Genomic DNA, 13,387 nt, shown 5'->3' on the forward strand with positions numbered 1-13,387 from the left:
GATGTTTCGGGTAGTCCAGTGGTTAAAGCGTTCGCTCGTCACGCCGAAGACCCGGGTTCGATTCCCGACATGGGTGTCCCCCGCCGTGATATTGCTGGAATATAAAGCGCCGTAAAACCATATTCACTCACTCTTAATCCGTAACCGTTAAATGAGCAACTGTAATAGTTATATCTGGATGTGTTAACTTTGTGCAACTGTAAAAATATGATGTTGTTATCTTGTTTATATAGTGTGCATAAAATGTTCCGGAACGGTGATGCAAATGAATGTCTTTCATTTCCACCAAGAGCTAATTTCCTCGTGGTGGTGTCAACATCATTGTTTATTTCATCTAGTTCAGTGGCGTCTCAACAGGATAACGCTACTTTCAGAACATACTGAGGACTACGCAACTTCTAACTAACAACATCTTTACTCACTCACTCATGATGTTTGCAGTGGCGGAAGTGACGTATATCAGCAGTACTACTGTAACGGTTTTTGACATTTAAACACAAACTATGGTAATTGCTGTCTGCTCATGCAGAGTTTAAAAGGACGAGACTCCGACCAGATCAGTGCCAGCAGCAAGACGACATCATGAATCATCCTATAGTTGTATGCATATTTCTCGTGGTTGTGATGCTCTTGGCGTGCACGGGTAAGAACATTGTGTAGTTTCATAGAGTTCTCTTTAAAAGTTTCTTTCCAGACTTTATGCTATGCAAAAAACAGCTCTCAGGTATACTGCATAAAGACTGTAAAAACTCACATTACTTCCATACTTGACACATACGTTTTTGAATACAAGAAATTAAAACTTGGATTCCGGTCTGTCATCGGATCGATTTGATGGTACAAAATCTTTATTCCTTTTGATTCATTATGGATCCAATAATCCCCTAAATCTGGTCGTGAAAGATGGCTAGGTAATTAGTGCCGAATATCCCTTTACATGCACAATCATTTAATGTTAAATACCAACTTTAAGATTATCAAACTGTTTATCAAATTATTGTCACTATGTTAGCTGTTGATAATTCTATCCCTTAATAAGCATTAATACCATTTTTCAACAAGAATTCAAGTAAAAAAAAAATTCAAAATATCATAAACATGTAGTTAGATTCATTTCCAAACACAGTAAAACTAATAATTGTTTGTGCATATGATTGCAGTGCTTGTGTTATATCGTCAGCGTTCGATATAGGTTCTACTTATTCCGAACTCTAAAGACCTTGGCATATTATTGCAGGCACAGCTCTGATTCTTTGTATCAAGAGTTTAGTGTTTATTCATACTTGTATTATGTCGCGATGCTAACACTATTGGGGTGAGTGGGTGAGTAGATATTGTTTTATGTCGCAATCATTAATGTCCCATCTACCTCGCTGTGGCTAGTAAATAGTCGTGTCTGCAGCGGGCAGCCACTGATCGAAAACATGAGCAACGGTCTTTGTGGCACAATGACATAAAATAAGCCTGTTCAAATATTTAACCGCCCAGTGTTCATGAGCTGTCACTCACGACAAGCACCTGGTCTAGACTGCCACAATTTGGGACATGGGCCTTTAGGTTTTTGTCCTCAAGTACCGGTGTAGACAATAACCTCGAAATAATCATTCTCAAAAGATGAAGAACAATCCTGCCACCTATTCTGTACATTGGCGTTAATCATACAGATGCTATAAGCGGATCTCTAGGATTGAAATAGTCACTTCCATTTGTGCATTACATGGCGTTATGGAAAGTAAATGCTGGTGCAAAGAGAAATGCTATGTCCTGCAAACACATAAGGAAGAGATTGTATGGATGTCAACTTATCTATTATGAGGAACACAACGTTTCAGGGTATATGCTTCTTTCATTGACCTGATGAAGGAGTAAGCATATATTCCGAAGCGTTGTGTTCCTCATAATAAAGTAGATGACATTCATTCTCTTTCTTTTGTGCATCACTTCTAAATGCCTTTCAAAGACAAAGATACATACATATACAATGTATATTGCACCGATTTTAGGACCTTGCTTTATGCTGATGTTGAGGACACTAACTGATGACCACGTGTGTCAATCAGAAAAAAACCTTTGAGGGTGTATTTCGGAAGACGCTAAATTATAATTAAAAACCAAGAAACCTGCGAAATCAATTATTTAACTAAAATTAAACACATTTCTGGGTGATTAGAACCGATTTCGTAGATGAGTCTTTACTTTTGCTCGGTATTGTTACAGACGGTACTGACTATTGTCTAACAGACGGTATACACCGCAAGCATATCAGTCCATGTTATGTCTTTTCATGTTTCTCATCAACGACTGACCCTAATTTTTGTTTGTTTGTACATTTCACATGCTAAATTGATCAATTTTCCGTATAAATATGTAACTGTTATTTTCCATTCCGAAGTTGTAGCCTTGAGGTAGCCCATCCTACGGACCTGTAATGCTGTTCGTGTTTCTGCAAATAATCGTTTATGTCATTGTTTATGTAGTACAACTCTGAATTGAGGTTGGAGACGTTGTGAAATAGAAGAGCAAATTCAATCAGCCTCAATTTTGTGTGTGTAAATTGTGCAAATTATTATTATGGGCTTACACTGATTAGTTACACAGTGTCCGTGTAGACCCGGGTTAGAATCGATCTTCAGAAACCCATGCTTGTCATAAGAGGCGACTAACTTGATTGTGTGGTCAGGCTCTCTGACTTGGCATGTCATCGATCCCAATAATGTTGACTGATGCTAACTCTGTCAGTCACTAGATTATGTGGTCAGATTCGATTATTTACAGATCGCCGTCATAAAGCTGGAATATTGCCGAGTGCGGCGTTAAACAACATACAAACAAACAAAACAAATAGATTCACAGTACATAAGGAAGTACCGTTACACTATCTGCATAGAACTGTGTAAGTACCCTGCACGAAATTCCAATGCATTCTCAGTTAGTAACAACCCCCAACATCTGTAGTGTTAGATCTGGCAGTGCCATTGGAAACACCAAAGTAAATTAATGTAAAAACGTTTTAGTCTGCTTTCACCCTTCAAAACTGGAAACATGACAAAAGATTCCGCGGAACAGCTGTCAATCAGATGCAACTGACAAGGCTTCTCATGTCAGCATCACCAACAGCTGTTATTATCGTATCATGTTGCAGGCATTTGTATGGATATCTGTAATTGTTAATGGATAATTGAGCTCGCAATTGCAGAGACAATTTTCCGAGTGTGTCCTATTGTATGCCGTGGTGTATTGTAACCTGCGAATGTCAGCGTCATGTAATGAGTAACTGAAGCTAGAGCTGTTCTGTTTTAATAATATCTATGAAGGGTGTTTAGATACATAAGACAATGTTGGGACTTAGGTTTAACAACTGCTTAATTACAGTAAGGATTGTCACTCGATGAAGTAACTATCCACCAACAATATTTTAACTAACATAACGTACAATAGGCGCACAGATACTCCATTAATATTGTGAGAGTGTGATTACGCATTTATCAAAATTCCAGCCAAAATACGCTTGAGGTTTCCAAGAATTGACACATACAGTAAACTACGGTTATAACGAACTCAAAGGGACCACTAATTTTAGTTCGTTATAACCGTAGCTCGTAATAAGCATTTATACAGCATATATACAACAAATGGCCGGGGATAAAAATAAGTTCGTTATATCGGTCAGTTCGTTATAAGCGTGTTCGTTATAACCGTAGTTTACTGTACTGTGAAAATATAGGGAATGAAACCCGGGCCCTCGGCGTGATGATCGAACACAATATCCATGAAACTACCCCAAAGCCCACAAAATGTTTTTTTAAGTGAACCTGAAAACACAGACATAATAAAACAGGAGATTTCATACATAACTGTAACACATATAAGAAGTGCTGTGAATTTGTTTTTGTATTGTAGAAACAGGTTGTTTAGCTCTGGTCATTCTGAGAAATAAGAGTCTCTCTCCTTGTTCTAGTCACGGGGTCTCACATCAACAGTGTGGCGGAAGACGACAACACGCTCAGCGCAGCGAAGAAACAGTGAGTATTGGATATGGGATAAAACTGTATGTCATCTTTGTTCTGAAGGCCAGTGAAACGCGAAGGACGAAGTCCCCGGTATAACACTGTATATCGCCTGTGTGTAAAGCTTCTAAGATTCAAGAACACTTGGGTATTCCATTTCATAGTCTTGGTCCCTAGCAACACAAATGCATGTCGTAAATGGGTCGGGCTCTGTGACTGGGTTGTTCGAGTGTCATCGTACCCCGACGGTGTGGGACGTTGCTCATGATATCAATCACTGGTTTGTCTGGTCTAGACTCGATCATTTACGGGCCGTCGTCATACAGCTTGAATATTGCCACTTCTCTGCATTCATTATCATCAGCAACCCATGCTTGCCATAAGAGGCGACAATGCTTGTCGTAAAAGGCGACTTACGGGATTGGGTGGTCAGGCTCGCTGACTTGGTTGGTGCATGTCATCGTGTCCCAATGGCGTGGATCGATGCTCATGATGTCAATCACTGGATTGTCAGGTCCAGACTCAATTATGTACAGACCGCCGTCATATAACTGGAATATTGCTGAGTTCGGCGGTAAACAACAAACAGACAGCCAGCATAACCATAAGCCAGGGGAAAACGGACATGCAGCTGAACGATATTTCTCTGAGCACTAGAACAAACTATTTTTACAACCCCTTCCACTTGTGGGAATATTATAATAAACCATGGTGGAATAATTGCAAGAAACCATCACCCTTGCCATAAAACCTTCACATTCATGGTGTTAGCTAATATTTAAACTGGACATTGATAAAACAAAGCCGAACAAACCCAAACGTTGATAATCGGCATGAACAAAATGGTACACACAGCAGTACTTAATGCCATGCAAAATGGCCATGCAACTGTTCATGGCCCGTGTGATTTTCAGATTGTGAGAACAATTTCCATGGTGAATGTAGGATTTATGTAGATATAGTAGTAATTGACCTATCAGCTTGTTAGTTCATCCGAATTCCGTCATTATCCGCAAACACTAACAGGGGGTATTTGTCTGCAATTGACGCCACTGAAATCCGACCTTTGCAGCTTCAGGAGAGTGGTCGTGTTTACACCATTCATCGACGTTAGATTTGCGACAACAAACATGCATAAGAAAACACGTACAATTTGCTTATGGGTTCGAGCCTGAATCTGATGTATTAAATAGTCCTTTTGGAATTATCACTTTAGCTTGGTCACAATAGTAACTTCTGTCACTTAAGCATTGTATTGTACAAAACTGCCGGGCAAAAGAACGTTTCCACCCATGTCTGATGATGGCTAAAATAAAACAACAAGAAATGGTTATTCGATGGTGATGTCATTAGCAGAGTAAAGCAGGCATTGCCATGATCAGTTTGACTTGGTTCATCAGCCAAGTAGCTTTTCGATAACGTTTTCAGTTTTTTGGTTAAATCCAATTTTCATGTGATTACTTTCTTTTGTCTAGCAGTGTATATTGGTTTTCCTACTTAAGTTAAAAATCACCATTAATTAAAGGTACGGGTGGCCCAGGCAGTGATGGTATTTAGTGTGCAGAGTAGCCTCCCTTAGACGTGACAGAAACGTATGATCGGGAGTTCGAATGCTACAAACGACCTGATTGTGTGTTCTAGGTGTGTTACGTAGCAACATGACCATGCAATATTACATGAAATCGATACAGGTCCGTATAAAATAGCTGGTAATGAATGATTAAGGTCGTTAAATGATGTATCGATGTCGTATAATTACAGGGTCAAGGAGAAAGTCGTGACCCGATCTGACGAGTGCCAGGATCTTGGGGACGAATGTGGTTGGTTTAGCGGCTGTTGTGAGAGAATGACGTGTCAGTACGAGACGTGGACTTCCGGTCATTGTTGGTTTGACTGGTAGAGATGCGCGTGGGACACGACACAACTATCGATGTATCCCAACAGGAGTATGGTGATCAACAAGTGACAATTAGTCTATTCATTTAACTATTTTTATTGATAAAGATGAATACAACATATTTTCTTGTTTGTTGTTGTTGTTTTCTGGAAAAAGCGAACCTTTGCTTTTGTAAAAGGTGGGCGGTGGGGTAGCCTAGTGGTTAAAGCGTTCGCTCGTCATACCCGAAGACTCGGGTTCTATTCCCCAAATGGGTACAATGTGTGAAACCCATTTCTGGTGCCCCCCGCCATGATATTGCTGGAATATTGCTAAAAGCGGCGTAAAACCATACTCAAACTCAGTCTCTGTTACAGATAGTACACTTTATAGACTGATACTACCAATACCCTCGACCATTCACCACATATGAAGGGTAGTTCACTCACTCACTTATGTAAAAGGGACGAACACTTGTGAAAGAAAGCACTTGTTGGGCTCGCATTAGTGCCCTAACAAAATATCGTAATACTATAGCAGCTATTACAATGCGAATGAGGGCTGTCGTTGTGACGCCGGGATAGAATTGGTCCCCAGTAACCTCACTGGTCGTCAGATACAACTAAACGGGTCGGGTCGTCAGGCTTGGTTGATTACGTGTCACCCTACCCCGACCGCGTGGAACTTTGCTCATGATATCAGCCCCTGGTTTGTCTGGTCTGGACTAGAATATGTACAGTTCGTCGTCATATAAAGGGAATGAGTGAGAACAGAGTTAAAGAAAAACAAGCAATGCTAGTTAAAGCCATCGACGTAGTACATTTCATAAGTAACGTGTTATATAAGGTGTGATTCGTTTCCTATCTGGACCGAAAATATATGTTTGGCCGCATCCGTAATATATCCTGTAATGGTCTTTGTATGAATGAACACTCAAGAGGGAATTGATATTTTAGTGTAACAAATATTTACAAATCTCAACCTCTTAATCCAGGAATTCAATTGAGATGCATAAAGTATATTTCTGTCGTGGGTTATAGAAAAAGTGAAGTGTACTTGATAGGTGGTGAATTGTCGAGGGTATTGGTAGTATCAGTCTATAAAGTGTACTACCTGTCATAGATGGTGAATAGTCGAGGGTATTGGTAGTATCGGTCTATAAAGTGTGCTACCTGTCATAGGTGGTGAATAGTCGAGGGTATTGGTAGTATCAGTCTATAAAGTGGGCTACCTGTCATAGATGGTGAATAGTCGAGGGTATTGGTAGTATCAGTCTATAAAGTGGGCTACCTGGCATAGGTGGTGAATAGTCGAGGGTATTGGTAGTATCAGTCTATAAAGTGGGCTACCTGTCATAGGTGGTGAATAGTCGAGGGTATTGGTAGTATCAGTCTATAAAGTGGGCTACCTGGCATAGGTGGTGAATAGTCGAGGGTATTGGTAGTATCAGTCTATAAAGTGGGCTACCTGTCATAGGTGGTGAATAGTCGAGGGTATTGGTAGTATCAGTCTATAAAGTGGGCTACCTGTCATAGATGGTGAATTGTCGAGGGTATTGGTAGTATCAGTCTATAAAGTGTACTACCTGTCATAGGTGGTGAATAGTCGAGGGTATTGGTAGTATCAGTCTATAAAGTGGGCTACCTGTCATAGGTGGTGAATAGTCGATGGTATTCGTAGTATCAGTCTATAAAGTGGGCTACCTGGCATAGATGGTGAATAGTCGAGGGTATTGGTAGTATCAGTCTATAAAGTGGGCTACCTGTCATAGGTGGTGAATAGTCGAGGGTATTGGTAGTATCAGTCTATAAAGTGTGCTACCCGTCATAGATGGTGAATAGTCGAGGGTATATGTAGTATCAGTCTATAAAGTGTGCTACCTGTCATAGATGGTGAATAGTCGAGGGTATATGTAGTATCAGTCTATAAAGTGTGCTACCTGTCATAGATGGTGAATAGTCGAGGGTATTGGTAGTATCAGTCTATAAAGTGTGCTACCTGTCATAGGTGGTGAATAGTCGAGGGTATATGTAGTATCAGTCTATAAAGTGTGCTACCTGTCATAGATGGTGAATTGTCGAGGGTATTGGTAGTATCAGTCTATAAAGTGTGCTACCTGTCATAGATGGTGAATTGTCGAGGGTATATGTAGTATCAGTCTATAAAGTGTGCTACATGTCATAGGTGGTGACTGGTCGAGGGTATTGGTGATATCAGTCGAGGGGTGGACACTGATGATTTCCTTAAAACCAGGTGTTACATGTTTTATACACTCACTGGTCGTGTCTAACAATGAAGAGTTCTAGGCAATAGTGAGTGAGTATGGTTTTATTCCGCTTTCAGCAATATTCCAGCAATAGCAGGGAGCCGGACACCAGAAATGTGCCTCGTACATTCTACCTATGTGGAGATCACAGTAATTGAGACCAAAACACTTCATGATAACAACACTTGTTTTACTTATTCTCTTGTACCAAACACTACATTATATATGTGTCCTTTGGAATGCAAAAAAACCCAAATCTACGCCATCGTAATGCCTGACATTTCACACCAATGCTTACAATGTATTTGTCATTCGTCAACACAACAAACATTCTCCTGAACCTCGATTGGTGTACATGTATTCGGTAGTTAATTCATTACATTTATTTCTCAGCCACCACATGTTATCATTATGTCATGTGAGTAGCATGTTAAAATACAGAATATTAGATACTCGAAAGGAAGACATAGAAAAATAAGTGTCACTCTAATTCGACAGATATGACTGCCAATTCTAGCTGTACTTCCGGTGACCTTCGCGACACCCAGAGCGAGGCTGCAGCACGATGGCTTCAGTAGAATGCATGCGGTAGTTATCTTGGCAGGGAGTATATAATATTCCTGCAATTTAATATCCACTAATTGTGAGAACTACGTGTATATAAGTCAGGTCACATGAGAGTTCAGTTATCTCAAACATCTCAACTGACCGACCAGTGAAAGGACGCAGACAAAGAAGATGGCCAAATTCGCTGCTATTGTTGCTGTCGTTGGCTTGATGATTGTATTGGCAGATGCGAAAGGTACGTGGTAGAACATTTTCTTATGGTGTACACTTCATATAAGCTCCGTGGGGATTCCAGGTTAGAATTGGTCCTCAGGAACTTATGCTGGCGACTTAATGTATCGGGTGGTGAGCAAGTTATTGAAGCACATATCACATACGAATTCATGGTTTCCTAACAAATACAGCACCAATCCTTGTCAGACAACACAAGCGAGTATATGGCAACAATCTGAATATCAATTTCCATTATTTTTGCAATTTTCATTAGTAAATGTCAGAATGCATATTGGTTAAGACAGGCCATTGTGTATGATACATCAATCCAGGTCGCTGTAAAAGATGCAACAAACATTAAAATATTAACAAATTCTATTTGTTTGTTTTCTTGTATGAGAAGCGTCGAAATACTTGAATTTTATAACTCAAATATTTTCATTACAAACCGAAACTAGAAATGACCATTATTGTTTACAAATGTATGTTAAATCTGGAACACGAAGTTTTAAAAATTAACATGGAGAAGTTGCTCACTGTCCTCAGCCTATAGAAACCATGAAGATTCCGCACTGTTGAACATCAATCGAATAAGATGTCAGATTAATTTATTCTTTATTATAATAACAGGACGATTTAATTTACTTCCAAACAGTTGAAAATAAAATCATCCCTACTTCAAGGGTTTGTATACACTACGCTCCTCCATCAACCGTGATCACACACGGCCAATTTATTGCGAAGCTGTAACGTGTCTGTTAGTGAAATGAGATCTATTCCATGCAGGGACTTTAAGCGAAGCCTACCCTTGTCTGATATTGAATTGGCTGTAGGTTTTCATGGATAATGTAAGACCGCAGGATGATGCGAAGTATTGACGATGTTCAAATAAAATGTATAATGACCCAGATCTGTTACCGTCACAATGTGAACTTTTTTTCAACCATATTTTGTTTTCACTTGAAGAATCCGAGTCCGCCGACCATCGAGCAGCAGCAGCAGCCGAGGTATCCCGACAGGCGAGATCAGTGTGAGTAGGGTGGTCAGTGGGTTATAACTGGGTAGTGTCACACCGCTTTCAGTGTTTCAGTTTGGGAAACCCACGAACACGAATATAGTGCTGACAAAACATACAAACGAAATCAAGGTGCATCGAGAATTGAATCCACGTTCATTGGTTTCTGGCACGTCTAAGGGACGTAACTCTGCACCGCCACAGACGACTGTTTGTTTGTTGTTTAACGCCGCACTCAGCAATATTCCAGCTATATGACGGCGGTCTGTAAATAATCGAGTCTGGACCAGACAATCCAGTGATTGACATCATGAGCATCGAACCTAACAAATGGGATAAGATGACATGCATCAACCAAGTCAGCGAGTCTGACCACCCGATCCCACTAGTCGCCTCCTACGACAAGCAAAGTCGCCTTTTATGGCAAGCATGGGTCCTATTGCGACCTATTCTACCCCGGATCTTCACCGGTACATAGAGACTGGGCCACCCCTGCCTCAAGTAGTATTGTTTAACATCGAACAAGGGCAATAGGTGGTATTCCCTTAAGGTGGAGTAAAATTCCCTCTCTGCAAAAACCTTGCGGTGCACGTGCATGTATATAGAAGTCGCCAATTCTTTAACTGTCTGGGGTGAGTGAGTGAGTTTAACGCCGCTTTTAACAGTATTACAGTTATATCGCGGCGTGTCAGCCTTATGGGGAGGAAAGCCCGAATTGTTCTCAGACGTTTACCACTTCGCTGAAACCCACGAGCAATGGTGCTGACAAACCTAGCAACATAATCGGGGCGAACCGGGATTCGTACCCACAATCATAGGTTTCTGGCGTGCCCAAGGGACGTAACTCTGCACAGCGAATCGCGGCGCCTTAGACGACTAGGACCCCCGTGCCCCCTGTAACTGTCTGGATGTCTCCTTGTCGAAGCCGAGTACCAACCCTGGACGAAGGAACCGTGTAATTCACCAGCTTCTCTTTTATTCCCATAAAATGTAACTTAGACAATGTAACAATTGAACGGCAAGCATTTGATCCCTGATATTATTTAGATTTTAATGCATTCAGAATACACGTGTTGACCCATTCTGTTGAAACCGACCCCAAAGCCTTGTGATGGTGCTTGGCGCTCCATTGAAAATCTACAGCTGATTGGGATTCCCCTGGCATGTTGTTGAACTGTCACTGTTCGATTGACGCAGACCCCAGGCAATCAAAAACCCTGCACTTTAATACTGTTCATAGTGCTGGACGCACTGCACGTGCAGCTCCATGGCCCTTTTGTTAATGCACTGGGTGCGTTTTTCCGAATCGTACGTGTTTCCCGACTAATGGTTTGCATGTCCTTGTTGTGATCGTTTTGATCCGGAACAATTTGTCACTGACACTATAAAACATTCATTTTGCACTTCTTGGTCTGCTTAATTTGCTTTTATGGCAAAAAATATTGGTATTACATTTCTTTTTTTTAAAGAGAATGTAAAGAGAATGAAGTATGTTTTAGAAGATTTGGAAAATATCTGTCTATTTGACGGTACACATGCTTTGCAAATCCTGCAGTCGACCGAAATCTGCACGTTGAAAATCCATGTTGTTTACGAACCGGATTTGATTGGACTATGCATTGACTCGTTAGTCCAGCCAACATGTAACTCCGGAATTCCACCCCAGGTCGGCAAGGGTGGAAACTGGACTTTTATTCAGTCAATGCCCTTGCTTCGGAAAGATTGTAAACTATGTAATAAAAATTAATAACATAAGATAAACTTATATTTCACTGTAGCTTTATTATGAGGTAGAATTCATCTTATTTTAATGCATGTAAATAAAACGTTTTCGAACTACGACACTGACGAAAGATGAACCATTTAACGAAGATATTCATAATTTAGACATTATCCATTTGCGTTTCAGGTCTGATGTCATTGCCCGTGCGATGAAGCGGTCAGGCAAGGATAGTGAGAAGTGTGCGGACTTCGGCGATGAGTGTGGGTACTGGTCTACCCAGTGTTGTGAAAGCAAGGGTCTGGAGTGCCAGTACGACAACGATGACTGGTTCAGTAAAGGAACATGCTGGATGAAATTCTAGACATCGAGTCATCCCGCACAAAACGACTTGCTGATCTGACGTGACGTCGTGATGTTGACGTTATGCGGCATCACGTGATTTTCTAAAGTAATTTCTGTGTCTGCGACCACGCCCCTGTTTACGTAAAAAAACCTGGTCACATGGTCAATCGAATTAGATGGTTGTAAGCGGACAGTCCAAAATACGGACGAAAGTGACCGCGTTCATGTTTACGTCACCAGAGTACGTTTTAAAGATGATCAGACTGAATTATTGGACACAATTCAAGTCACAATTAAGTTTCACTGTCTAAACAAATAAATTTGTGAACATATGTTCAAGTCTCATTGTCTTTTACTCGCGTCATCGTAATTTATTCTCAGTGTATTGTTTAATCGAGCCTGAAGCATATATATACACCAATGCTTGATAAAGTGAACATGAGCTCACGTAGGTAGGGGATGATGACGCACTGCTCTGGCCAGGAACATCACAAGTAATACCTGTAACTGATGATCAGTGGTACGTTTATATTTGTACATCAACAGAGGGACACTTGTACGTTTAAATGTGTTGGCCAAAAGAGGGTCACTGGTACGTTTATATGTGTTAGCCAATAGAGGGTCACTGGTACGTTTATATGTGTTGATCAACAGATGGTCACTGGTACGTTTCTGTTTGTTGATCATGGGAAAGAACTACAGATTCGCCCTGCTTGTGACAAATGCTGTCAGGACCATCTCCACCTTCCCCAAAGTTGTAGTCGTCCACTATCTGCCTCAGTGTGTCCCTGCCACATGAGCTGACACGCCACGTTACAGTTAAATACTGGCGGCCAAACCAAACTCATTCATTTGTCATATTCGTCCATGCTTTGGTGGACACGTCAAAAAGGTATCTCCTAATCCGTTATCGATTACATTTTTCATCGAAAGTTAACTTTGAATAACAAGTCAGACTAAAAACAAAAACCTGTAGCTGTTTCGTGCTAACCGCCATCTTCTTTTCCAAAACCGTAATGTGCATTTTTTGTTATGTAATCATTATTCAAAGTTCACTTTCAGTGAAAGAAAGTCAACATATTTGCAGATAAGTGATAATGAAGAAGTTGGTATATTGGCTGTACCACATTGACCGACCCTTGTAGCGAGTCGATCGGTTGCTCCCTGTAGTTACATAGAGAAGTGGTGACTATGAACGATAAGCGAATCGGGGGTTAACCGCAATTGAGTAATAGCAATGCACAGCTTTAATAAACGCGACATCACTAGGACAGGTGCATTGCACACCAGGAACAAAGGTTAACCTTTGTGGGCGCGAACAGGTGGATGACGTCATCAAATTCCGCTTCAACTCCTTTTTGATTGAACAATAAAGCAT

The 13,387-nt window shown here is 40.8% G+C and overlaps 1 protein-coding gene and 1 long non-coding RNA gene across 2 annotated transcripts; both read left to right on the top strand.

Annotated features, from left to right (window-relative positions):
* Positions 1–548: 548 nt before the first annotated feature.
* Positions 549–6,004, top strand: LOC139460258 (uncharacterized). The gene is made up of 3 exons (XR_011652792.1): positions 549–643; positions 3,959–4,022; positions 5,769–6,004. It is a non-coding gene; the product is annotated as an uncharacterized lncRNA (long non-coding RNA).
* Positions 6,005–8,712: 2,708 nt separating this feature from the next.
* Positions 8,713–12,341, top strand: LOC139460265 (uncharacterized). The gene is made up of 3 exons (XM_071241773.1): positions 8,713–8,951; positions 9,896–9,959; positions 11,854–12,341. Exons 1-3 carry the CDS (start codon positions 8,888–8,890, stop codon positions 12,026–12,028), a joined length of 303 nt encoding a protein of 100 aa, XP_071097874.1. The 5' UTR covers positions 8,713–8,887; the 3' UTR covers positions 12,029–12,341.
* The last annotated feature ends 1,046 nt before the right edge of the window (positions 12,342–13,387 follow it).

Source organism: Haliotis cracherodii, unplaced genomic scaffold, assembly GCF_022045235.1.
Source record: "Haliotis cracherodii isolate W230 unplaced genomic scaffold, xgHalCrac1.p SCAF_1, whole genome shotgun sequence".
In the NCBI taxonomy this organism is placed as follows: Eukaryota; Metazoa; Mollusca; class Gastropoda; order Lepetellida; family Haliotidae; genus Haliotis; species Haliotis cracherodii.